We start from the raw sequence: 27,722 nt of genomic DNA, 5'->3' as shown, positions 1-27,722 counted from the left end.
CAGAGCAAACAAACTGCATCACGAAAAGAACTTAGTAGACAATCCAGCAATAAAATTGTGGAGAATTTTAACACATGGTTAGGTTATTAGGTTGTAAAATAGTACCTCAATGTTTTGAACCTTTGTAGATTAGTGGCAAAGAAAGAAAATCTGTTGGAAGACAAAATCATAAGATGTGCTGAAGATGTCCATTGCCTTGCTTGACAGAAAAATGTCAGTGGACATGCTAAATTGGATGTAAACTAATACAGGGCTATGCTTGGAAAAAACTTTTAAAGCTTGACACTGGGGTGGATGTTTTATTTACCTTCAAGCAAAACAACAATGGAAAAAATAAATCCAAAACAACAATTTATTGGTTCAAATCAAAACATATTCATGTTGCAGAATGGCCCAGTCACAACCCATCCCTAATTCCGATTGAACATTAGCTACAAGGCTTGAAACCTGATGTTTAACAATTCTCTGTCTTAAATATATTTTTTAAAATTTCAGCCTCTGAATGTGTGAAACTATCCCATTTAGCTAACTGCCTCAACTAGAAAAAGCTTGATTTTACAACAACCGTAGTCTGTCAAATTTATAATCGGGGTCCAGTTCGGGTCTAAAGATTTGAGACAATCGGCTTAATATCCTGAGCTAAAGAATCACGTTGAGGGTCTCAGTGGGTTTACCAAAAACAAATTCTGCTTTTTGTTTTCTTTTTTCTCACTGAATTTTAAAAGGTGAGGTGCCGCCTGGGCTTGAATGTCATCAATGTAGTGATGATGTAGTGGGTGCACAGACTATTCGCCTTTTTTTTTTAAAGGCATACAAATCTGGTTGTAATCTACATAAAAGTGAAAAGCAAGTGGGAGAAAATAAAAGGAGAAGCGCTGCCTAGAGCTGAGCCCGATGGGACACCACACAATAGAGGATCACAGCAGGATACATGATCAGACTGATGTTAAAAGCTTTGCCAAGTACTGCTATGTCCTTGATGCCCATCCCCTGCTCCAAGCAAGAGTAAGATGCCATAACTCACTGTATCAAATGCAACTGTCAGACCTAAAATCATAAGAACAACAGTTGCTGAGATCAGTGGTTGAAAATATGTAATTAAAAACTTTTATTCTGTACTGTGTAAAGATTTAAATCTAGGATGGGCAAATCTCTAAAACAATTATTCTCTCCAGAAAGCCCATTAATTGACTGCACTATTGTTTGAAAAACTTTCAAAAGAAAAGGTAATTTGGAGATAGGCCTGTAGTTAGTAAGAGCTGTAGGATTTAGTGCTGTTTCTTTCGCTATTGCTGCATATTTGAAATCCCTAGGGACCACGCCCTACAGCAAACTAATTTACCAGTTTAAGAATCAGAGTTGCAATTGTGAGTAAAACCTTTTTAATTAGTCAGTTAGGGACAGTATTGTTTGGAGGCCGTGTGGGCTTGAAATGACCATCACTTGTAGTGAGGGCGCTGTCACAAGCTCAAACTTGTTGAAGACAGCAGAGCAGGGAACTGAGATTGAGGGATTGTGAGCAAAAAGAGAGATTTGAGCTCTGACAGAAGAGACCTTCTGTATATATGTATATTGTATATACAGTATATATTATAAAGTGCAGAATGCCATGATTTGCCATAGTAGAGATGTGAGGAAGATTTTGTGGACCCAGGTTGAGATGATAGAAGTGATGATTTAATGATGAATAGTACATAAATAATCCAAAAGTCCAGGCAGCACAGAATGAGCAGAAGGCTAAGGCTCAAAACTGGTAGCAGCCGGTTACTATCAAAAAACCATGGAGCGTGCTGTGGTGGCGCAGGGGGTTAGTATGCCCCACGTTTGGAGGCCTTAGTCCTCGACGCGGATGTCGCGGGTTCGACTCCCGGTCCCGACGACCTTTGTCGCATGTCTTCCCCCCTCTCCTCACCCTCCTTCCTGTCTGCCTACTGTCGAAAAAAAAATACAAGCCACTAGCGCCGCAAAAACTCTTCGGAGAAAAAAATGGAAGAAAAAAAAAACATACTGATGACAGACTTGACGAAAGACAAGATGGCTTGACAAACTAGACGGCAAGACAGATTAGACAAGGACCCGACGAGAAACAAGGAACATGGGTGGGATTAAATACACAGAGGGTAATCAGGGAACGAGACACAGCTGGGAACAATCAAGGAGTAGACAGGACAACACAGAGACTCAATAGACACAGAAAACTAAAATAAACACAAAGAAAACTCAAATCCTCACACAGAAAGCCTTCACAGGCCGCAGGGGAGGGCTTGATGCAGTCAGACTAAGGCACATAGAGAACAGATTCAATAGTCTTCAATAGAACACAATCATTGTAACAATTTGACATAAAAATGACACAAAACTGCTTTCTTTTGCCATCTTTTACAGTTGTTTTTAAATTAAACCTTTTCAGGCAAACGATTTGTAAAAACATCGCCACTCTTTTGCTCAACTTTGAGTTGGTTGAGCACACAAAACAATAAAATACATTGAAATTTGTGGTGGTAGGTTCACAAAACGTGAATCATGTCAAGGGGTATAAATACTTGTGAACCCTTTAGTGCACAGGTATCAAACTCTAGTCCTCAAGGGTAGGTGTCCTGCAGTTTTTACATGTGCCACAGGTACAAAACACTGGCATGAAATTACTTAATTACCTCCTCCTTGTGTAGATCAGTTCTCCAGAGCCTTGCTAATGACCTAATTATTCTGTTCAGGTGTGGTGCAGCAGAGGTACATCTAAAAGTTGCAGGACAGCGGCCCTTGAGGACTGGAGTTTGACACCCCTGCTCTAGTGTATTTCATTTTTGGAAGTTAGTTTTTTTTTTTTTTCTTATTAGGTAAGACTGAGACCATAAAGGACATGGGTCGCTGTCTGGGCAAATATGTTGTGGTCTTCAATTGCTCTGACCAGATGGATTTCAGAGGCTTGGGAAGAATATTCAAGGGTAAATGTTATAAAGCTGAATAATGCATGTAATAGTTAGAGGTTTCCAGATTGATTTTTTACAAATTACTTATAATAATAATAGAATGACTAAGCTCTGTGTTATTTCTAGGTCTGGCTCAGTCTGGTTCTTGGGGATGCTTTGATGAATTTAACCGCATTGACCTCCCAGTTCTGTCGGTGGCAGCCCAGCAGATTGCAATAGTTCTTACATGCAAAAAAGAGCGCCGCAAAAACTTTGTCTTCACTGATGGAGACAATGTTGACATGAATCCTGAGTTTGGCATCTTCCTTACCATGGTAGGTAAATCTATCATACTCGTTAGCAATCCATTGTAACTCAATTCAACAAGGCGTTATCTGGCAAGTCAACTGAAAAAGATCAGTGACTAAATTTCTTATAGTGCTTTGGCTTACTCAAACTCAGCCGTCTGCTAACCTAACTTTTTCGTCCTTTTCAATCTGTCTGATTTGATCAATGTCCAGCTTGGTATTGATCCTGCTCTGTTTTGCAGTCCAGGCAGATGTTTTCTGCTGAACTCTCTCCCTAAGGCAAGCCATGGTTCTTTGTGGGAGAACAGAGAGTAAGGCATGAAGCCAAATAATAATGCAATAAATTGCTACCATAACTTCTGATTGTTAGCATTTCCAGAGAATTGTCATGGATTTTACTCTCCATAATAATTGACCTTCTAATTTTTTGAGGGAATGTGAAGTTAGAATATATTTTACACTTCCCTCGCAAAATGAGGAATGTTTTATGATTTATGTTTTCAGTTGATTCTCATAACTACAGTCTGTGTAGAAATTAAATTTGAAATTCAAGCCTTGTTTTATGGATCTGGCTGAAGACTTTAAGCAATAAAAGTAAAGCAAGAAAATATACCCCTTGTTGCATGGTTGGACAGAATTAAACAATTCCTTAACTTAAAAGCAGAATTAACAGCATAAATTCTAATTTTATTCCACCCTGGAGGCATGGCCTTCAATTGAAATCATATAATCAATAACAAACTGAGGGACTGAATGAGAAATGAGTAGAATTAAATATGTACCATTTTGCAGACTCAATACATCTTATTAGATAAACACAGCAGCATTAGTGTGGTTAAAGATAATTTTATATCTTCCTTGCTCTTTCTCTCTTGCTCTATATGTGTGTGTGTGTGTGCGGGGGTGTGCAATAATCAAAGACAAGTTATGTAAAAAAGATGCTTTAAGATGTGTCCTTTGGGAATAAAAGCCAGAACACTAGCTAGAAGAAACTGAATTTCCAAGATTCAAAAGTTTTAACTTCATCCTTGATTACATAAGCTCTATGATGAAGACATTGTGTGTTGTTATATATGGAGCTCTCCACATTTACTAGTGGTTTGGATACATATGTGCCAAAAAATTACAAAGTAACTTCAAAATTTATTGCAGTCACTCAAGTTCACTCTGAAAAATGGCACATATCCATTCTATCGAGTACGTTTTTGCTATTGTTACAAACCACAGCAGGTGAGACCACTAATAAAGCTTATAACATAATTATAGCAGAACCATTTTAGAATTTATGCTTTAATTTTGTTAAAGAGCTTTTGATTTACACAATGAACCTGACATTGAGGGAAATTTCTCTTAGTATATCTTCAAAATGGGAAAGGGAAGAGTACATTCCATTCAGTTTTAGGCAAGTCATAAGACAGTTGATCCTTAACAAACTTTGTCAGGTTATTAATTAAAAAGTTTAAGATAATAGGAACAGTGACATACCTGGTATCATGTACAGTGAGGAGAATAAGAGGTAAAAGCAAAAGCTTAACAATTTGCTAATAGAGAATAATTTTGGGCTTTTTTTATTGGGAGAACATGCTATTGCAATGAAAGATTAGTTTATTTGAAAATTTTTTTGAATATCTTTACCAAGGGTCCAATAATTTTGAAGGGTTGTTTATAAATGGTAAAATGCATTGCTATACACAGAAGGTCATTCAATATATAAGTATTAAGCTCCCTATTTTGATGCTTGTATTGTTCCTATATCCGTACAATTATTATTTTTGTAGTTGTCTTTACCACTAAGATCTGAAATGTACATATTTAATTGTATGTCCATGTATGTGACATTATTCACTCTTGGATTATGGCTTCTTTTTGTTCTGCATAACTAGAACCCAGGTTATGCAGGTCGCCAGGAGCTTCCAGAAAACCTAAAAATCAACTTCCGATCTGTAGCCATGATGGTTCCTGACCGCCAGATCATTATTAGAGTAAAACTGGCCAGTTGTGGATTTATAGACAACATGGAGTTGGCTCGCAAATTCTTCACACTTTACAAGTTGTGTGAAGAGCAGCTTTCGAAACAGGTAAAACGTTGTACAAGCCGTGCCAAAGGTGAATGAAAGACTTCATATAACATTTGTCATATGTGTAAATATTGGTTATCTTTGGCTAATTCATAATATTTTGCCATTTACATGTGATCCAAGAAGGGTAAAAGATCTTGAGTGAATATAGAAACTTTGAAATGCAAAGTTTGAAATTTTGAAGGTATTATTATTCATGGTTATAATTAACATTTGTTCTATATAACAGCCGTTTTTTGTCATTGCTCAGGTTCACTATGACTTTGGCCTACGTAACATTCTGTCAGTCCTTCGCACACTGGGAGCAGCCAAGCGGGCGAACCCCACTGACACAGAGTCCACCATTGTCATGAGGGTTCTGAGAGACATGAACCTTTCCAAACTGGTCAGTTTGGAAAGAACACAGTAAATATTTTAGTAGCTGAAATATGTTATTTTTTTATTTGAACAACATTGGAGAAAACAACTTAAAAAAATGGTTTTTCATGAACAAAACATAAATATTTGTTGCTGTTGATTTGAGTAAATGTGTATGATTTTATGTTTTTTTTTTTTAAATAAGATTGATGAAGATGAGCCCCTATTTCTGAGCTTGATTGAAGACCTCTTTCCTGGCATCAAGCTTGATAAAGTGGGCTACCCTGACCTAGAAGCTGCCATTGACAAACAGGTAGGAGGGCAAAGCAACAACTTTGTCTCTAGGCACTGAAAAGTAAAATTGTTAAAAGAAAGAGTTGAGATAGGTATTAAAGGAATAAGGAGATTGTAAAACAAGACATTGAAAAAGGAAACTAAAGGCAAGAGAAATAAAGAGGTTGAGTAAATTGTAAGACAACTGTACTTCCCATGTCAATCTTAAGGGCTTCAAAACACTACAGCAACCAAAGGGATACTAATGGTGCCATATATCAAGGAACTTAGTCTCTTCACAAAAACTAAGTACAGGGGAAAACATTTAGAGATGCAATAAAATGTTAAGTCTGAAAATGTCCCCTTTTTATGTGTGTATTTCATGGACTACAGTATTTGGTGTTGTTCCTGCAAAAATGTAAACTTCTCAGTGAATTTGCAATTTGAATACAACAGTAAATTATAATGCTGTCATCTAAAACAAGTTATCTATATGCAGTTTAAGTTATTGATTACTTTTTGCTCCTGCAGGTCGAAGATGCAGGTTTGATCTGCCATTCTCCCTGGAAGCTAAAGGTTATTCAGCTGTTTGAGACCCAGAGAGTTCGACATGGTATGATGGCCCTTGGACCGAGCGGAGCTGGAAAAACCACCTGTATACATACCCTGATGAAAGCCATGACAGGTGAGATTTTGTAACATCTACTGTACTGGTTTCCTGATAAGGTTTTTGACTGTTTTTTTGTATTTTCACTTATGTACACTTTTTTTCTGCCATCATTTTTCATTCTTTGATGTCACACTTAATCCAGTTGTATCCAAAATATGGCTTATATTAACTTTTCTTAAAATTTTAATGTAACCTTTTTTTTGAAATTTCCAAACTATTCATGTAACATGAAGTATCAATTGCCATGTTGAAGTGCTGAATGAGCTGAATTATATAGAGACCCACATGTCTCTTGTGGGCTCAAAAACAGTTACTTAAAAGTTTAGCATATAGGAAACCATCAGTGCTTTATAACTACAGAAAAGTAATTGGGCAACATGTTCTTTGTGCAGAGTGTGGTCAACCGCACAGAGAAATGCGTATGAACCCCAAAGCCATCACTGCGCCTCAGATGTTTGGAAGACTGGATGTGGCCACAAATGACTGGACTGATGGCATCTTTTCTACACTTTGGAGGAAAACTTTGAGAGCAAAAAAAGGTCAGAAAAGTTTGTCATGCAAAATTAATTTCCGTTATTGAAGTTCAGAAACTGTTGAGGAGCACAACACCATGTTGCTCCTTTTACCCTAAGAGCCGTTGGTAGTGTATTAAATTGTCCAAGAAAAGAAAAACCTAAAATAAATTAAATTAACCAGCAGGGCTGAACTTACCAGAGTAGTGCACCATATCCCATGGGTTTTGGGGCCCCTCGGATATTTTGTTTTTGAATATGAAACATGTTATTTATGTATTCACACAAGAACATATTTGTCTTATAGGAGAGCACATTTGGATTGTACTAGACGGACCTGTTGATGCCATTTGGATTGAAAACTTAAACTCTGTTTTGGACGACAACAAAACTCTGACATTGGCAAATGGAGACCGTATACCAATGGCGCCCAACTGTAAGGTGGTTTTTGAGCCACATAACATTGACAATGCTTCTCCAGCCACCGTGTCACGTAACGGCATGGTGTTCATGAGCTCCTCTGTTCTCAGCTGGAGTCCAATTCTGGAGGTAAATTATTTATCTTGAATTGTATTTTCTAAAGCAACTTAAACCCCTTCTACTGAATGACTGTAGAATTTCAGATAAGAAATATCAGAGGTTTAAGATGATAGAAAGGCATTTGTAGCTCAAATAGCCACATGTTGCAACACTAAGTTCACACCATGGAGATGCTGTCAACAAATGTGCTGCAACTGCTTGCTGCTGTCATGTTAATATACATCAAAATCACTCAGGAATGTTTTCTGATTCTTTATAGAATCTATATCACAAATAATTAAGGCAGTTCTGAAGTCCAAACAGGTTCCAGGCCAGTGTTGCGAGCATTTACCTAAAAACGTGACTGAGTGTAGAAAGTGTGATGCTTGGCTTATACAAAGCAGCTTTTGGAGCTGCACTTTTTAAATTTTGGCACAAAAATAAAAAATCAGACAACAGTTGTATAAACAGTTAAGGACATATTCATCCAAAGTGTATACACTGACATTTTTGAAGTAATATGAATAACAATTTTCATATTTCTACAATGTCAACCATTCATATCTATGTGTTTACTGCTACCAGGGTTGGTTGAAGAAACGTTCTCCACAGGAGGCAACGGTACTGAGAAAGCTGTTCTCTTCTTCCTTCTCTGAGCTATACCGCTTTAGCTTGCAGTCATTGGAGTTCAAGATGGAAATGTTGGAGGCCTTTGTCATCATGCAATGTATAAACATGCTGCAGGGACTTATTCCCCCAAAGGTAATATACATTTTAAAATATAACAATATACATATCTTTTGATTTCTGTTAAAGTTTAACAGCTAAGTCACAGAAACCATCTAACCCCACTTAGATGTTTTACTTGTAGTAAAGATAATCTTCAAGCAGTCGGAGGCAAAATAAAAGAAAGAAATTCAGCTTTTTTGAGGAACAAAAAGATAAACCACAAGTGGGACAGAACTGCCTGAGGACTTGAGAGAGAAGATTATGTCAAACCACAGATCTGAGAATTTATGATGAAATATCTACAGAAGTGGCAATACTCAGACAAACAACATCTTCATTACTGAATGTTCCAGTGTGATGAAACTAAGATGAAACGTTTTTAACACAAACCTAATGGAAAATGTGAAGAAAACCATACTTATCTTCATGCAGGAATAGTGGGTAGAATTTTTTTTATACTGGAAAGAGAAAACAGAAGAGAAGTATAAAACAGAAAACCAGATAAGCTTCTTAAGTTCACCTTAAAAATTGTTGATTCTCTGCCATCTGTTCGTTTTGGGGAAATCCTTGGAGAAATCACTCAGCTTGAATTTACCTTTTGCCCTAGATGACCATCTTTCAGCAAACCTTAAATTAATCATATGCTTAACAACCCATATTTAGATTTTTATTGAGCAGTAATGTCAGAAAATGTAACAATTCCTTAATAAAAACCAGTATGGCACACTTGATAATGATTTATTTTCATTATCAAATTAACATTAGGCTCGTGTTTACCAACCATGATCCCGAGGGCACTCTTCACTCTAGATTATAGATTTCCACTTCGTTTAGCACAAATGATTAACATAAATGGCTCAATTTTTGTCTAAACTAAAACAGAAACCTGTGCCATTTCTGTATTGCTTTCCAGTAGTTCAATCACCAGATGGCAGTGGCTTGTTTGCTTTTTTTAAACTTGTTTTCTATTCCATTTTTGTCTTGGACTCATTTTTACAATAAAGCAGAGCACTATGACTAACCAGTGCATGAAGTGTTCTTCTGCCATTTGCTTACCATGTTTTTCTCAATTAATGAGATATGATTGTACCTTAATTTTTAATAGTCATTATCACTTTTTAGCTTTTCACAGCCAGTGAAATGTTTGCAAATGAAGCAAACATTTTTTACAATCAAATGTTTTCTTCATTTCCCACTGACATGAAATGAAGCAAACAAACCGAGGGATATTTCAGTATTTCCTTTTTTAAATGAGGCAGTCAACCAGCATTCCTGTACTTAATGTCTTTATAATAGGAACTATTTGGAATAAGACTGATAAGTCAAGCAAATGAATAAAATCCATGGTAAAAGAAGCTTAAAGCACAACAAACTGTAGAAAACTTAAGAGTAAAAAATACAGACAAAACCAACATATTTGGCCTCATTTTTTTTATTTTACAATTTTGACCTTTTTGAAGTGAAAGTCACTTGTGCAACTTTTTTCAAGAACATTTTCACTATTCAGGAACAGTGTGGTGAGTTATCTTTGGAGCACCTGGAGCGACTTTACATCTTTGCCCTCATGTGGAGCTGCGGGGCTTTACTTGAGTTGGAGGACAGAAGGAAGATGGAGGCCTGGCTCAGAGGAAATGACAGTATCTGTTTAAACTTGCCAGACATTCCTTCACCCAGTGACAACACCATGTTTGACTACTATGTCACATCAGAAGGTAATTAAACAAGTATAAACACATATTGGGATCAGATGTCACGAAAAACAAGCAGTTGTGTTTTTAAAAGGTTAGAAAATAGGTTTGACGTTCTGTTTTGTTTGTCCCATATTATAAACTTACATGTCTAGAAGATGTATTTAAAACATATCCCTCATCTTCAATGCTTATTTTCACATATCATTTCTCTCTAAAAATGTATGCCTTTCCAGGTCACTGGGTCCACTGGAACACCAGGGTTGAGGAATACTTTTATCCGTCTGAAATCACCCCAGAGTACAGCTCTATTTTGGTCCCCAATGTCGACAATGTTAGAACAGACTTCTTGATTCAGACTATTGCAAAGCAGGGCAAGGTAAAAAAAAAAATAATGAAAAAACGACAAACAATAAATATCTGTGTACAACAAGCTTTCACCTCAAGACTAATCTGAAATATCAGATGCAATCTTTTTGTCTGTAGGTTGTTCATACATCAGCATATGTTTTTTTTTTTCATTTGTTTTGGATGTGATACAAGATGAAGAGACAACTGTGGGCAGAAATGTTTAGCACAAGCAGTGTGAACCACATTTATTGGCACCCCTGCTGAAGATGTGTGAAAACCTTAAAGTAGAGTCACAGAAAAGCTTAATTATTCTGAAAAGTGTGGAAAGATCAAATCACAAATTTGTCTACATTTATTCAGTTGGGGGAAAACTGAATAGATATTAAAGAAGAGAAGAGGGCACAGTGAAGCCAAGAATCTGGACCATCTAGAGAGACTGGATAAATAGAAATTTTCTATATGATACAACATTGTCAATATGTCATAAAAGAGGACTACGTCCTGCCCTGTTGCCAATAGATAGCTAAATAAAATATTAAAAGCAGAGATCCCAACAACTGTATCAACTGTGATTTTATTAGAAACAATTAATTCTTCATTTGGATTGTTGTTTTTCTTCCCTCTGGGTGTGTTTGTAACTAAACACCTCAGGATTAGATTAATTTTTCTCTTTAATTTTAGAACTCAGCCTTATTTTAATATCAAATTTCTACAAACCAATGCATGTTTTTATCTGTTCCTGAGCACATTGAGCTTATGCTAATGTCCTCAGGAGAGGATAGAAGCAACTAGAACATTTGACTTTAAAATGTGAAAAATAAATCACAAGTCAAACCCATGAAAAGCATGTCTGCTTTCTGCAGTAGCTCACTGTATCAAAACAGACATCAGGGCAGAGTCATCAAATTAAACAATTGTTTACTCAGTGAAAACAGTAAATGCCTCTTCTCCACATCATTTGCATTGTTTTATGTTTTTATTGAGATGTTTCCCTCAAGGGGACTTGAAACTAATTTCAAATGCAAATGTTTTCAAAGGCTGTTTTGCTGATTGGAGAGCAAGGAACAGCCAAGACTGTCATGATCAAAGGCTACATGTCAATGTATGATGCTGAGAGTCACATTGGAAAATGTCTCAACTTCTCTTCTGCTACTACACCTCTCATGTTCCAGGTAAAGATATTCAAAATAGTCTTCAACAGCTTAATAGAAATATAACTTACTGCTTCATTACATTTTCATTTTCTACAATAAAACAACTTTGCTTTTGTGTCAGCACTCACCTTCATTTTGCCTTCATCTTTAGTAGCATTCCCTAGTAACTTTGGCGTATTTTGTAGAGAACGGTTGAGAGCTTTGTGGACAAGAGGATGGGGACGACCTATGGTCCTCCTGCTGGAAAGAAAATGTCAATCTTTATAGATGATATTAACATGCCTGTCATCAATGAATGGGGAGACCAGGTTAGCAATCAGTCCTGAAATGGCTCTATCCAAACATTTAATCTTCATGTTGATAAAGTTTGAATTTGTAATAATATCCTCTTTGCTTTTTTGTACCTAGGTGACCAATGAGATTGTCAGACAGCTGATGGAGCAGAATGGCTTCTTCAACCTGGAGAAGCCAGGAGAGTTCACCAATATTGTTGACGTTCAGTTCCTGGCAGCCATGATTCATCCAGGAGGAGGGCGCAATGACATTCCACAGAGGCTGAAAAGGCAGTTCTCTGTCTTTAACTGCACACTTCCCTCCAATGCCTCCATAGATAAGATATTTGGTTAGTATAACGGTGTGAAAAGCATCAGAGATGTTATTTCAAAATGCTGTTGATTTATGTTTAGATTTTTTTTGACACCGTAATAAACTGGTAAAAAACAAAACTAGGTAGGGTCTAAGATATTCTACATCCTGTATCTTTGATAAGAATGTATAATAATACCACAATTGGTTCCCTTATTGCACAGGTGTGATTGGTGAGGGCTACTTCTGCACTCAGCGAGAGTTCAGCAAAGAGGTTCAGAGCACTGTGCGTCGCTTAGTGTCTCTAACCCGACGTCTCTGGCAGATCACAAAACTTAAGATGCTTCCGACTCCTGCAAAGTTTCACTACATCTTCAATCTGAGGGACCTGTCCAGGGTGTGGCAAGGGATGCTTACAACTACTGCTGAGGTAGTCAGCTCGGTCCAGGTGAGGTGGATTTTATGTTGTGTCTTCCTAGCTGTTCTTTTTAATAACTTGATTTTTATATCATGTTTAGATGTAAAGTATATTCATCATACCCCTGTGCAGAGGTTTGATTTATTAAGAAGTCTGTGGAAAAGAAATATTTAAATCCCAGCTTTATATCTATATCTAAAGATATAGAGTGGCAGTATAACGGCATGATATATTATTAGATGAAATATTCACAATATTGGAGAGACATATGAGCGTCTCTTGGTAGAGATGGATTAAACAGAAAAAATATCTGCATTTAAAATTCAGTTCTTGCTGAGGTGGCCCACTCTACATTAGTATGTGGCCTTACTGAATAATTGAACACAGTCAAATTTATACTCTAGCTCAGACTGTCCTACATCCCTGCTGTGGCTCCTAGCCAAACTCAGATTGCTCTAGGGTAAAACTCATAACATTCAGTCAACAAAACAAGCCAACCAGAATATAGGGTGCTGGTACTTGTTTCTAAGTTAATATACAAACTCATTTTGGACTACAGCAGTTCTGTCCTTTCGAAGACATGTCCCAGTTTGACTTTGCTCCTTTTTTTTTTTTGCATTTGATTTGAATAATCTTTGCTAACCTTCTGTCTTCATGGAAAACAATAATTTCCCAGGTGTTGCTGGCTCTGTGGAAGCATGAGTGTAAACGTGTGATAGCTGATAGATTCACAATGCCTGATGATGTGGAGTGGTTTGACCAAGCTCTGGTGAAGCTGGTGGGAGACGAGTTGGGGGAGGAGCTCAGGAACACGGTGGATTTTGGAGGAGACAGATACTTTGTTGACTTCTTAAGAGATGCACCAGAAGCTACAGGTACTCATGAAGCAGGAAAACTTGCCATATTTTCTAGTGGATATTTCCCATATTCTTTCTTTGACATGTAATTGTATTATTGTGAAACTATTTTCTCACAGGGGAGGAACCAGAAGATTCAGACTTTGATTTACCCAAGGTGTATGAGCCTATTGAGTCATTTGAGAGTTTAAAGGAGCGTCTAAATATGTTCCTGTGTCATTATAATGAGAGCATCAGGGGTACCGGTATGGACATGGTCTTCTTTCAGGATGCGATGATACATCTGATCAAGGTACATTATCAACTGTTATGTGGTGAACATAGTCACACATAGATCATTGCTTTTTTTTGCACAATTTCAAACACTATCAGAATGTGACCTCTACAGGATCATTTAAACTTGTATATTTTACGTGAATATTTATAGCTACAATAAGGAACTTTGTGTTGTATACAAAGGTTAGTTATTTATATTAGGAACAGGTTTGATGCAAGACCCGTTAAAAAGCTGGGCAGCTTAACATGAATTCCCTTTATTTATTTAATTTTGCTTTATTTACTTAAAGACAAAATGATTGCGGATGTCAGAAATTACATATTAGGGATTAGCATGAGTAAATAGCTAACCCTACTAAATGAAATGAGCAGTATAACTATAAATATCCTAGAGAACATAGAAACTTTCCTCAACTCTCAGATTTTTAACTGTAGCATGTTCATGACATGCAGGTTAAAAGATTAAAGAATCAAGCAAAGGTATTTTGCTGTAATAAATTTGGTTTTTCTGTTACCCACTTTTGTCTCTCTTCTTGCTTAAATGGCATTTTCAATGCATAGCAAGCCCATATCTCTGTTGAAAAGCTTATTACCTTTCACCCTTTTTGTCTTATTCTTTTTGTTTTCTTTTTTCCTTTTTTTTAAACATTTTTGAACGTTTCACTGATGCTACAATTTCCAAAAGGATCTCATATATGGGCTAAGCGTCAGATTTCTCAGTACATCTTTACCAATGTGATATACAATCATGTTGAATAAATTAGAATATGAATACCGATGAGGGTTGTTTGTCAGAATAAAAATACCTTTAGAAAACGGCAACATGTGTTCTGGTATTAAACATACTGTCTTTAACCCCACATTCCTGTAATAAACAACAGTTTGATCTGAAGTAATGTTATAATCTTCTGAGAAATTAAAATGTCTTGGTTTTCATTAGTTGTAATATAATAATTATAATTTTCCAATTACAGGAAGAATTTCTCAAGTAGTCTGTGTGCAATGCATTTCACTGAGTGAATTGAGTTACTGAAATAAATGAAGTCATCAATCATATTTTAACTTATTGAATATGACTTTACTTGCATGTCATCTTTCTTTTGCATGTTTACGTATGTTTTATGTATGCAGGTATCAAGAATAATTCGGACACCAGGAGGTAATGCATTGTTAGTGGGTGTTGGAGGCTCTGGCAAACAGAGCCTGATCAGACTGGCCTCATTCATAGCTGGATACAAAACCTTCCAAATAACCCTCACACGGTAATGCTCGCACTCATTATCATAATTTTAATATTAATTTCCAAGATCTGTGGCATGAGAAAGTTGAAAAGTCTGTTTAGTCTGAGGTATAATCTTGAGTTTAGCTTTTGAATCATGATAAAAACAATTGAAATCTAGGTATTTATTGTAGCTCTTTGCATCCCTTATCCTTCTGCTTCTGCTGTTAGAACTTATTTATGAGAAAAAGAACAACCTTCTATTTTATTAACTTTTTGCTTCGTTTTCCTGTTCTCAATAATTTTTTTATTATTTTTATCTCACTCTCTTTGTTACTGTCTGTGGCTGTCAAAGGTTTTTCCACATGTTCCCTGTGGGCACTTGTGGTCATCATATTTCCCTCTGGCTAAGTCTCTAACTGGCTTTGGTGGTTGCTATTAATATGAATGAGCCTTTTTTCCCCTCGTCTTGACTTGCCAAAGTATCTCCAGGGGAAACAGGCACTTCAGCTGCATGTTTACTTTATTTATTTTCTTCTGCTTACTCTTTTCTCTAGCATACAACAGACCCATGCACATTTGACCCTTTATTTAGTCTGGTGAAGCAAAATCTGCATCTTTAAATTATGACTCTGTAAATGTCTGTTGTCATTTTTTAATTCTTCGGAACAGTTTGTTCTTGATTATTTCTTACGACAGCTTTGAGTGGCAGACAGTTTAATGCCATGGCAATGTTGTTTTGCACTCATGTTAATTATAAAGTCCGCTTCTTATTCGAAGGTGTTATACATAAGTTAAAGAAACACTTGTGGTTCTCCCACTCACCCTCCAACAAAGGGTTATACATTGACAAAAAAGAAGTTAAAATGAACTCAGCAACACAAATTAAGTTAATAATTATGTAAGTGCAAAATGTATTTACATATCGTGTATTTAAAAGTATTAAATACAAAACAGTAAGTACAACAATTATCATCAATTATCACAAATATCTTGTATTTCTCTGTGCTACTTTGTAAATTCCAAAGTAGTAAAAAGGTTACATTTTCTGTGCGAGAGGTATTTGGAAAGTACAACTTTTTTTCTGTAGGTATTTTTTCAATATTTTTCTAAATGTCTAAATTACATTTCTGTGTCATAAACTGAATAGAAATAAGTGCCATGCTTTCGCTAATCACTCCTGGTGCTCGTTTATGCACCAGTAGATAAATATTTTTTACAAGCAACAAAGTAGTCCCCTAGTCCAGTAGTCCCTAATGCATGGACAACCAACTAGTAATAAAGGCTGAAATTTCTTTATATGAAAATAATTTGAAGAAGTCTGCTGCAAGCCCCGTCCTCTGAAATTTTGACTAACAAATATTTTGCATTTGCTTAAATGTTGCAGCTCCTATAACACCACTAACTTGCTGGATGATCTGAAAAACTTATACAAAACAGCTGGTCAGCATGGAAAAGGTGTCAGCTTCATCTTTACCGACAACGAAATCAAAGATGAGTCCTATCTGGAGTACATGAACAATGTCTTATCATCTGGAGAGGTTAGAATCACAAATATGAAATGCTCAATGTTTTCCTTCACCTCCAATAATTTTCCCAAAAGGTTGGACTTTTCTTTTATTTCAAATAGCTTTTTTTCTTCATATCTTCTGTACTCCTGATTTGATTCCTGTTCATAACTTTGTTGAGTTAAGATGCTCCGTCTGCCTCTCTGTGGTAGCACAGGTATCCTTATTTTCCCCCTTCCTTTTCTCTTTGACTCTTTCTCTACCTCCTTTTCTGAATTACAATTTGAGCAGCAGATTCTTTAACAGGGGAGGCAAATTGAAGTGGGGACCCAGAAATAGGAGGCATTGTGACTGGGCACAGTTTATCTATAACAGATTTGGGTTTTGTGGAGAGTAGACTGTGTTGCACTGATTCTTGGGAGATAAGAAACTAAATGGAAAAATAAGCTCCATTTGTGAGACTGGTCAGCCAGGTCACACAGACACCAATGCCGATGTCTCTCCTTGCAGCTTACAATTGTGGACATAATGTTTGAAATTAGCATGTCATTTTGGAATTACACTGTCCATTCTATCAATTTTTAAAATTTTTAACAATTTTGCTTTTTGGAGGTTCACTGGGTAAAATGGAAATAATAATTTGCTTTGACAATATGAATGTGAATCCTAATTTTCAGTCAAAACAGAAGACGCCAATTTTCATGCACATGAATTTTTTAAAGATTGGATGAACAATTAGTACAATTCTGCAATAGAGATATGTAACCCTTGCATCATTGCAAATTTAACAAAACAAGTGTATTTTTATCTTTAGGTGTCCAATTTGTTTGCTCGTGATGAGATGGATGAAATCCTCAGTGATCTCATTCCTGTTATGCGGCGAGAGTTTCCAAAGCGACCACTGACCAATGAAAACCTGTACGAGTACTTCATGTCACGGGTCCGTCACAATCTCCATGTTGTTTTGTGCTTTTCGCCCGTTGGAGAAAAGTTTCGTAACAGGGCATTGAAGTTTCCTGCACTGATATCTGGCTGCACCATGGACTGGTTTAGCCGCTGGCCAAAAGATGCACTTGTTGCAGGTACATCACAAGGGCAACGTCTCATTATGGTGTGAATTGATTTGTTGGTAGCATTTGTTTGTGTAGATATACATAGTGTTTCATTGTATTCACTGCTTTGAATATGCTGGTATTTTTATGATTTATCAAAGCTTTATAAATATTTGGACCACTCGTCAATATTTGTTTTTCAGAATTTAACTTAGTCTCTACGCAGGAACCTATCATTTTCAAACAGAATGAGCAAGTACTACCAATGCTGGCGAACCCCTTTATAAAATGGTAAATAAATAAAATGAATAAAATCTATAAAAGAAACTGGAGTTTATGGGGACAGTGTAAGTAAAGTGAAAGTGAAGTCTATGAGGTTCAAAAGAGTGCTTGAACCACAGAGTTGGAGTTTGACTGTCAGCCTTTAGAAGCATTTTAATATCAGACTAAAGATGACACTGGATATTAGCATACAGACGTCAATTTGAACCTTACCACCAAAACTAAGGTGCATTAAAAACAGAAAATTTTGAGAGCTTTGGGGAACAACTACAACCAATTGCACCAACTTTTTAAAGAAACCGAAAACGGAGTGTCACATTTTAAATCTTCTTTCTGTAAATTTTTGACTCATTCACAAATCCAGTTCTGCTGATACGTCAAACGATGGGAAAAAGTCAATAATTCAAATTCATCGCAGCCTGTCGTAAAGTTTTAATTTTAGAGCTACATTTATGTGTAGGCATGTCAGCTTGGATTATTCCTTCTCATGTTTTATTCTGACTGATTCACACTTTTCTTTTCCATGTGCATTCTGTCATTCAGTTTCAGAGCACTTCTTGTCTGCGTATGATATTGAGTGCTCACCGCAGATCAAACAGGAGGTAGTCCAGTGCATGGGCTCCTTCCAGGATGGTGTTGCAGAAAAGTGTGTGGAGTATTTTCAGAGGTACAGTATTTCAACACACTAGATGTTTAAGCTTGGAACCTTACATGACATAAAAAAGCACATTAAAAATATAAAAACTTACATTAAGCAATACACTTACAAAATGCTTTTAAAATATTTGCCTCTTACTGATTTCCCTTGTCTTTGCTTTTAGTCTCTTGTAAATGTTCAAACAAATTTTAATATCAGATAAGCATACAACAATAATTTCTTTCTCCCAAATAGTTAACTTAAGAGTGCATGAAGAGATGACTGTAATTTTTGGCTTCCAATTGAGCTTTTCCTTAAGAGATAATATGGTATGCTAGTTTTATTGTTTTTTTACTTTGCATTCAAGTTGAAGAAGATGCTTAATAGGTAAATTAAAATTTTGAGATTTGTGAGTTCCTAATATGTCATAAATTTATTCTAATGCTATCTTAACTGAACCTAGATACCGGCGATCCACCCATGTCACACCCAAGTCCTACCTGTCCTTCGTTCAAGGCTACAAGACGATCTATAAGGAGAAGAGGTCTGAAGTCCAGACACTGGCCAATAGGTAAAGAGTAAAGGATAAATGAAACATGGTGTTAATAAAGTGCCCATGCATAATAACAAAAATGACCTATGTATAACCTCAAACAGTATCAACAATTCTTGTTTACCTGTATCATAATTCAGTCATAACTTATTTCACTACTGTAGTCATAGGTAAACTAATATTCAGCTTATTTCAGACTGCAAGCATTTCCAGTTTAATATTCAACACCATAGGGTCAAATTGTGGGTTAGAAATTAATTTGTCTCTGGTAAATCATGCTCATTTACCAGATCTTATTTCATGCTTACTTTCATTTGAAAACCAAACAAAGTGCATCAAGTACTAAGAGAGATTCCACACCTGAAAGCAACATAAAGTCTTTTCTTTAACGATTATTTACCCTAGAAGCTCTGAGATTTATTGGCAGCTGCTGAAGGGAGCTACCTTAACTTTAAAAAAAAAATCTGACTCATGACCCGAAAGATGAAATATCTCTGTAATGCCCAAGTATTTCAATTACCTGGTGCTAAACAGAGATTGATTCAAACAGGAAGTCATTTGGGGCAGCCTAAAGCTTTACAACTACTTTACAAACACAGTCATTTGTCCTGAATTAAAGATTTATACTAGATGGACTTCCATCCACACTACCGTAACCCCCATGCTACAAATCTTCAGTATTTACATGAAACCTGAATGACTGTTTTTACTGTTTAGGATGAACACTGGCCTGAAAAAGCTGAAAGAGGCATCAGAATCAGTAGCAGCTCTGAGCAAGGAGTTGGAGGTGAAAGAAAAAGAGCTACAGGTTGCCAATGACAAGGCCGATACGGTAAGCAGATTTGTTTTGCTTACATCTGAATGGTTTCTGTTTCCATTTCCATTTTTTAAATAAATATGTACTTTGGGAAATTCTGTTTGTATTCTATGTGCATATGCATTCACTATCAGTGATAAAATCCAAAATATATATAATATTAATGGGGAAAAAAACCTGTGTTGTTTTTGTCTCTCTCTTGTTTTTTTTTTTTGTTTTTTTTATTAAATACTATTTTCAAAAAAATCACTTCAGCATAACATAGAGTCCCAGTCAGAAATCTACCTAATCTCATCATCTGATAAAAATCATGTTATTTAGCTCTTAAATATTTAACAAGATCTTTTTCCATGTTGGAAAACTGGTGCCACATAAAACTTGAATGAATTTTTAAAACTAGAAGAGGGTACCAGTTTCAACAGATGTAAAACCTCTGACAGGAAATGCAGACATTTAAGAGTATGCTCTAAGATTAAAGTTTTTGTGTGATGTGATTCTGCTGAAAAGTGTGCAGCAATCCATGTTTAATCAGGATGGGTTGATTTGTGTCTTACCCTAACTTTAACCATGTTCCACACATTATTTTAAACTTGTGTGTTAGTCAGCTATGGTGCGAGATTTCATTTTCACCCTGCTGTGTGGTAAAAAGTGAACACTGCGATACTCATGGACATGACTCATTTTTCTTCCAGGTTCTCAAAGAGGTGACAGTAAAAGCCCAGGCGGCAGAGCGGGTAAAGGTCGAAGTACAGAAAGTGAAGGACAAGGCTCAAGCCATTGTGGACAGCATTTCAGCTGACAAGGCCATTGCTGAGGAGAAGCTAGAAGCTGCACGGCCAGCTCTGGAGGAGGCAGAGGCTGCACTACAGGTGTGGCACTCATAACCGTTAATATTCAATATGCAATTACCAGGTTTTACCTCAGCTTTTGTTTTCTATTTTTTTTTCTTGAGAGGACTGATTTAATTTTGTTGTTGTGTATGTGAATAAAGTCCACAGACTCAGATTGTTCTAAATGCTAACACAGATTAGTTTCAGCTTGCAGACTGTGCTACCATGCACAACAAAACAGTTGAAGATAATGATTATTTGTTTTGGAACCAAAGAACTGCACAATAGAAAATTACCTGGCAATCATAGAAGATGATAGTACTCACACATTATTACGGTGTTATTTCCCCCCTTCCCCCCCACATTGTTCTTAATAATAAAGCATCTGGCATTCATGAATGCCTGAACTAAGTGTGACATGTTGCAGCAAACTTAAACAGATGAGACTCTTGGGTATTAATCATCGATGCCATGGTCCTGCAAATCGCAATGCAAGTCAAAAATTTGAGGCTTGTTCCCTGGCAAAAATAAATAAATGAGCAAGACGTGCTCTTCCAAGGAAATGAAAATGACAAAAACACTGCAGACTGTTTCCCTTCAAGATAACTGTTGCCTTGAGCTCTATATTCTGTTGGAACAACAGATTTTTATACACAAATGTGTCCTCCAGTGTAGTAAATCTCTGCCAACTTGTTTATTTCTGCAGTATTTGATTTCATTCCATTTTTGCCTAGACTTGAGATTAAGCCTCTGCACTTTCTAAATGGCAGTGGGTAGAGCTCAGTGTTTTGCCAATACATCAGTTGTATATCATAGGGAGCTCAAAGATGTAATGTAGAAATTTATTTATTTTTTAAATGATAGTTGTTTTTGAGTAGCACCTCTGAGTAGATTCCCTACCGTGCCTGAAAGTCTGTGTTGGGAAATCATATGTTGCTTTTACTTGAAGATGCTGAAGAAATTGTCAAGAGAATATGATGGAGAGGTAAAGTTGTGCTGTCAACAGTGTTATGCTTTGAAAGTTTTGAATAAAGAATTTGGCAAAAACATCCAAACGAGTAATTACCTCCACTACAATTTATGAAATATATAGAAATAAAAAAAAAAATGCAATTATAGTGATTTATTTAATGGGAGAGAAGAAAAAGACTCTGCGTTGCACCAGGTTTTAAAATTGATGGAGTACACATAAGCCACAATACATCACACTCTAAAAACATAGGTTATGTAATGTTAATGGTCAGAAAAAACCATTACATTTTTTCTGACCATTTCTGTAATGGTCAGAAAAAACTGTAAATATCCCAAGAATAAAATGTTTGATCTATTCATACCTTATGCTGTTGATGAGAGTTGTTGTAGAAAGATATATAACATGTTTCGTTTTAGTAGCCCTCCTGGAGTTTACCCAGATTCCTCTTTAAAACCCCATCATTAATGTTTTTTGAATAGGTTGAGATTGTCTTTTGGCTGTGATGATGCTTCATTTGTCAATGTGTTTTCATATTGTTTTTTGACTTATTTAATCTGTTTTTGGATCATTATCTGCATTCGGGTCCAACTTCATGAATTCCTCCTCATTCCTGTCACGTTAAGAGAAAGCCATTGCCCTGGTGAAACATCAAGCATAGTGAGCCCTAAATTGACTACATTGTATAACTGCATGAACTATGTAGCTTAAAGCTCATTTAAATGCAGATACATTACCAGATGATATAGGGAAGCACCATTAATTTAAGTGCCTTTACATTGTAGTAAGAACTGCAAGTGAGGATAAGTTTCAGTTGAACTGCATTAAATTTGCTTTTCTTATTTGGTTTTTATTGTGACCAGTTTGTGTTGTGATGCCTTTTAAGGATGTTTCTTTCTCTACCAGTAATCAAGCAGGTTTAGATTAGGGAATGACAAATGTACCAAAGACATGCTTTGAAGAGCATATGAGTCAAATTAGTGTCAATTAAGGAACAACTCATGAATTCTTCCATGTTTGTTTATGCAATTTATGGCAGTATAACAGGTGAATAGAATGGATTAAGGACTTTGTGTTACAGTAAATTTCTGTGCTTATTTGTGCATGATGTATACATGATAATTTTCAGTACTAGTTTGTTTTGCATCAGGGTCTCACTTGATTCTCTTAAGAACTTGATGTGCCAAGTGTCTAAAGTTGTTGGTCTGGAAACTAGAGCTACATTGTGAATGTACATGTCCCACTGGGTAGGCGATTTCCCACCAATGTGCTATGCCAAGCTGCTCCTTAATTATAATTTTTTTTAATTGAAAAAAATGTAAAATAATTTTCTAATTAATTGTTGCATAAGGAAACAATGGATTTACAACGACATTGAATTCACAAAGAGACAACCCTTTGCAAAGGGTTGTCTCTTTTAGTCTGTTGTAATAATGTCTTATCTTTACTAATTCATATTGCCTCCATTGAATGACATCATTAAAACAAATCACATTGTTCTTTTTTCATATCACATATTTTCTGTAAGCTCTTTTTGACATACTCCACCATTCGTTCTAGCTCTGTCCCCATTTTTCTTGTTTTCCACTCTGCACAATGAGTACCAATAACTACTCTGACGCATCTTAAGCAGCCGCCTAGCAAATAAAAAAATAGTTCAACATACTTTTTTGCTTTGAAAAATTGACTGCTTAGAAAATAGAAATAGAAATGTTATTCATCTTTTTCTGCCCCGTTAATGTAAAAACATATCTTGGATGTTTCCTTTTTCTTTTCAAACATAGACAATCAAGCCATCAGATATCGCCACTGTACGGACACTTGGACGGCCTCCCCACCTCATCATGCGCATCATGGATTGTGTGCTGCTACTCTTCCAGAGGAGGATCAATAGTGTGAAGATCGATCCGGAGAAAAACTGCATCACTCCCTCCTGGCAGGAGTCTCTAAAACTCATGACAGCTGGAAACTTCCTAGGCAGCTTGCAGGTGCACTTTTAAAATTACATTATGTAGATGTAAAAAAACATAAAATTTGCTCAGATGAATTTCAAAACCATTGATTTTAGTGATAAAGTTGCTGGTTTAATGAATCATGTATCCTGTTTTCGGTTCTGTATTTTACTTTTCTTGCTGTAAACAGACAGAAGGTCCAGATTCTTTTTCTGTCCTAAACAAAACCATCCTACATCATAATATCCCACCTCCATTTTTTTTTTAACATCTTTGTTTCTTTTGAAGCAATTCCCCAAAGACACCATTAATGAAGAAACAGTGGAGCTGCTGCAGCCCTATTTTGATATGCCTGACTACAACATTGAAACAGCCAAGAGAGTGTGTGGTAATGTTGCTGGCCTCGCCTCCTGGACTAAAGCCATGGCCTCCTTCTTCTCCATAAACAAGGAAGTTTTACCCTTGAAGGTAATGTTTGTAAGGTAAATCACCTTTATTGATGCTGCAGAAATTCAGACTATATCTGCAGACAAAACAACGTCTTAAAAAGCAGACTTCACTACAATAAAATAGTGAATACTTTCCTAAAAATGTATTCACTGAACAGCTGGACTGATGCTCCCTTGAGGCATTCTATGAATAAGACGTTATTACAATGCAGCAGAGAGTTTTCTTTTTGTTTTTGTTTTCATTTTGCACAGGAAAACCTCAGGCTACATAAACTATACAATTTCATGATTTATTTATGCTCTACAATCAGTCTGGGTAATAAAACTTTTAAGATGTCATTCTCAGAAAGAGAAATTATGGGAATGAAAAACAAAGTAAAATAAGCACTTTAGATATGTATAAACACAAAGGCCTGGATACTGAGTTGAATGTTAAACATCATGGCATCAAATACTATATAAAACCAAATAGGATTAATTTCAGCCATCGCTGTAACTCCAAAGTAAAAGGAATTTGTTTCCATTAAAGTGATCACTTAAAATGCTATGATTAAGACCAACATTTCAATGCATTCATATGAATTGTATTTTGTATGTATTATTTATGAGTAAAGATGTTAATGTTATCCACACAACTAAACATCATTGAAATGGATAGAAATAAAACTGACACATTAGGCCTGACAAAGTCTGCACATTATTACATCAAAGCAAGGCCTTTATCAGTCAAGCATGAGTTCAGAACCTTCTTCAAATAGTCATTGGGAGATTGATCAGATATGTTCAGCTTTGCTTAAAAATGACTCCATTTTTGTTCTTTTAACTCATCAGTCGCCTCTAGGTTCACATTGTTCAACTGATCAATAGCGACGGTGCATGTGTTGCTGCAAAACTCAACAAAATCTTGAAGTGCATAAAACCCCCTATTTATCATCATGGTACCAGATCACGTTGGCCTTTTAGAAATTTCAAAACCCTTTTATATTCTGTCTCACTTGACAGTGAATCAGACACTTTATTCTTCATATTTAAAACGTCAGATGAAGCATACCAGTGACTGCAGCTGGACCTGAATGAATCATGCAATGTGGAGACTCGCACAGATACACATGTTGCAAACAGTTACTTTTATTAAAAAGTTAAGCAAACAACCTACAGGTAAACACACACAGACCACTACAGTGCTTGACCGGGCAGTCAGAGCGCCAAATATCACCCATGAATGGGTGATATATACATAACACAATTGTTGCTCAGATACTTTTAATTTCTAACTCCTAACTTCCTACATAACACAATTAGATGCACTGAGGTACTTATGTGTTCATCCAAGTGACTATGCCAACCTATCTAGCATAATTCACCAATTGACAGATGTTTTCGCCAACTGCTTTAACTCTGTGATTTTATACAGAAATCCCACTGAGCCAAACTCCCTGGTGGTCTTCTATTTTTATCAGCAGCAGTGTGATAAAACCACAACCAGCAGCAGAGTACAGCAGGAAACAGGACACATGATTAACGAATAAACACGTAGAAAGGAGGTTCTTGTTGATATCCAGCAATCTAAGCTTAGTCAAGAAAAACATTTTGCTTTTGACCTCATAGGGTTTGCCTTGTTGAAATAGAAGAATATTTTGAAGGCTGGGCAAATTCTGTTCGCTTACCCTTTTTTTTTTTTCAATACCATTATTAAACTATTGTAATATTATTTATACTACTATGAGGGACAGACTGTGGCTATAAAAAAGGTACAAAGAAAGTTATCCACACTCAGCACGGGGTATCACAATAATTTAATCCTCTGCCAGCTCAACCTAAAAAAGCGGAATATATTGAAACCCGGCGGGGTTTTGTGTGTTATGGAGACATTAAAATAATTTGTGCCATCATTCAGGTGCAGGTTGCATCAAGTCAGCTGAGGAATAATTTAACCACTTTTGTTACACTAGTTATTATCTTTGTCTTGTAAACCATAGCTGGGTCTTTTTTTTAATTTATTTTTGACTTGTATATCAGATACCCTTTTTTTTTTTTACATACTTTTAAATATGTCTTGAAAACCTGACGTGTACTCTGGACTGCTGTGTTAAGTTGGTTTCCTAGAAATTGGGACAAGGCAGAATTTCCGATTCAAAATCAAGGAAAAATTGATGACACAAGAAGAAATTGAATATCCTCTGGTGGTCAGCACAGACTTGAAGGAAACGTGGATGAACACTGTCAGGGCCTTTTAGTATTATTATTCTTGAGGCCACTGTCACACCTCATCTGCATGAATAATATCAGCTGGGCCAAAGTCTTTTAGACTACTCAGTATGAGATTTGAAAGAGGAAGCTGGGGCTGCGCAGGATATAAAGACAGTCAGCAAAACCTGAAAAACACCTTTTTATTAAGACACTGCTAAACTCAGATGTATTTAAACAATATTAGAGATTGGAAACAAGATTTTTGTAAACATGAAACCAGTCTTTAATTATCATAGAAAATATAGTACAAATATTATGGCTAACCAAAATGAAAAAAAAATGTCATGAAAAACACATCGGTTCTAATATGAGTCATTTTTAACTCACTTATGGAAGAATGTAGACTGCAACTCATAAATCTAAGGATTGATTTTAAGGGAAGTGACCATTTCCATCTACATAAACAGCTTTTACTTCATTTGATAAAGAGTAATAAGGAAAAAAAATAAGCCATTTGCAGGAAATAACAGATTTAAATGTGGTCATTTCTCATATAGATGCTGTATTGATCATTCTAATATAAACCACAAGATATAACAGTGAATTATGTTCAAACTAAACAGTTGAAGTCTAAAAACGGTGTCAGTATTCTGCAAATAATAGTTTCAGATGACAATACAGTATATTGGTTGTAAGTATGGTAATTGTTGTTAATATACACTGCTCAAAAAAATAAAGGGAACACTTTAAGTGTTAAACACCTGTTTAAGTGTTCCCTTTATGTTTTTGAGCAGTATAGTTATGCAAAAATCTTTATTTTACTTAAGCTTCCTGCACATAGTACACCAGAGCAAGAGTTTACAGCAGTCTCTATTTCTCTTAAGAGTTAAATGTAGCAATAAGAAATATCCTGAAGGAGGCTTACTTGCTGTGCTGCTGGAGGCCACTTTCCACCAACCTTGGCTTTGTTCTATAAAAAGATTCATGCATCCTTTTTCAGTCTCAGTTTTTTTTGTTGCTTTTTTTAGTTTGTCCTTGTAAGAACTGGTTTTGAGAAAAATAAATATTCTGAAGCATAAGAATTATTTTAAAGCTTTAAAAGTGTACATTTAAATTTTTGACTTGATTAAATATTTTATTTGCTCTGTTCTTTCATCTGAATGTCCTTTGCATCTCTTCTTCTCTGTTACTAGGTAATAGTGGCCTTATTTTTAGCCTTATTTTCTCTGTTCAGTGTCTCATCTTCACCTTTACGTCTCCCTTCTTCCCGCTTCCATTATGCCTCTTCTGACTGCCTCGACTTTCTTTCTACTTCTATTACTTTCTTTCTCACACATACTAACACCCATATTCTGTTTTCATCTCGTGGTCCGCAACATCCGAAACAACCCCGCTGCCTCTCATCCTGACCTTTTCCTTAAGCATGGAGCATGGTCTAGCAATTGATTTTCTGGTTTACGGCTCAGCGATGGCTTTCTTTTCAGCAAACCAGCCAGACTGTGAGACAGACAGGGAGACAGACGAGCATGAATGGTCTTTTTCGATGTCAATTAATAATGAATGGAAGTGGCAGACTCCC

The 27,722-nt window shown here is 36.1% G+C and overlaps 1 protein-coding gene across 1 annotated transcript in view; it reads left to right on the top strand.

Moving 5' to 3' along the window:
• Positions 1-27,722, top strand: part of dnah5 (dynein, axonemal, heavy chain 5) — an 88,880-nt gene that overhangs the window by 34,998 nt on the left and 26,160 nt on the right. Inside the window, exons 41-66 of the mRNA XM_032558388.1 lie at positions 2,838-2,945; positions 3,057-3,244; positions 5,101-5,295; positions 5,546-5,680; positions 5,858-5,965; positions 6,457-6,610; positions 6,988-7,134; positions 7,415-7,656; positions 8,212-8,388; positions 9,863-10,067; positions 10,280-10,422; positions 11,432-11,566; positions 11,734-11,856; positions 11,957-12,170; positions 12,358-12,581; positions 13,228-13,426; positions 13,528-13,700; positions 14,816-14,946; positions 16,291-16,444; positions 17,226-17,493; positions 18,289-18,412; positions 18,846-18,953; positions 19,653-19,767; positions 20,445-20,621; positions 23,337-23,540; positions 23,793-23,972. Coding sequence (XP_032414279.1) covers positions 2,838-2,945; positions 3,057-3,244; positions 5,101-5,295; positions 5,546-5,680; positions 5,858-5,965; positions 6,457-6,610; positions 6,988-7,134; positions 7,415-7,656; positions 8,212-8,388; positions 9,863-10,067; positions 10,280-10,422; positions 11,432-11,566; positions 11,734-11,856; positions 11,957-12,170; positions 12,358-12,581; positions 13,228-13,426; positions 13,528-13,700; positions 14,816-14,946; positions 16,291-16,444; positions 17,226-17,493; positions 18,289-18,412; positions 18,846-18,953; positions 19,653-19,767; positions 20,445-20,621; positions 23,337-23,540; positions 23,793-23,972 — 4,331 coding nt within the window. The remainder of the gene's footprint in view (positions 1-2,837; positions 2,946-3,056; positions 3,245-5,100; positions 5,296-5,545; positions 5,681-5,857; positions 5,966-6,456; positions 6,611-6,987; positions 7,135-7,414; positions 7,657-8,211; positions 8,389-9,862; positions 10,068-10,279; positions 10,423-11,431; positions 11,567-11,733; positions 11,857-11,956; positions 12,171-12,357; positions 12,582-13,227; positions 13,427-13,527; positions 13,701-14,815; positions 14,947-16,290; positions 16,445-17,225; positions 17,494-18,288; positions 18,413-18,845; positions 18,954-19,652; positions 19,768-20,444; positions 20,622-23,336; positions 23,541-23,792; positions 23,973-27,722) is intronic.

This window comes from Xiphophorus hellerii, chromosome 3, assembly GCF_003331165.1.
Source record: "Xiphophorus hellerii strain 12219 chromosome 3, Xiphophorus_hellerii-4.1, whole genome shotgun sequence".
NCBI lineage: Eukaryota > Metazoa > Chordata > Actinopteri > Cyprinodontiformes > Poeciliidae > Xiphophorus > Xiphophorus hellerii.
This window is presented reverse-complemented; position numbering and strand designations above follow the sequence as displayed.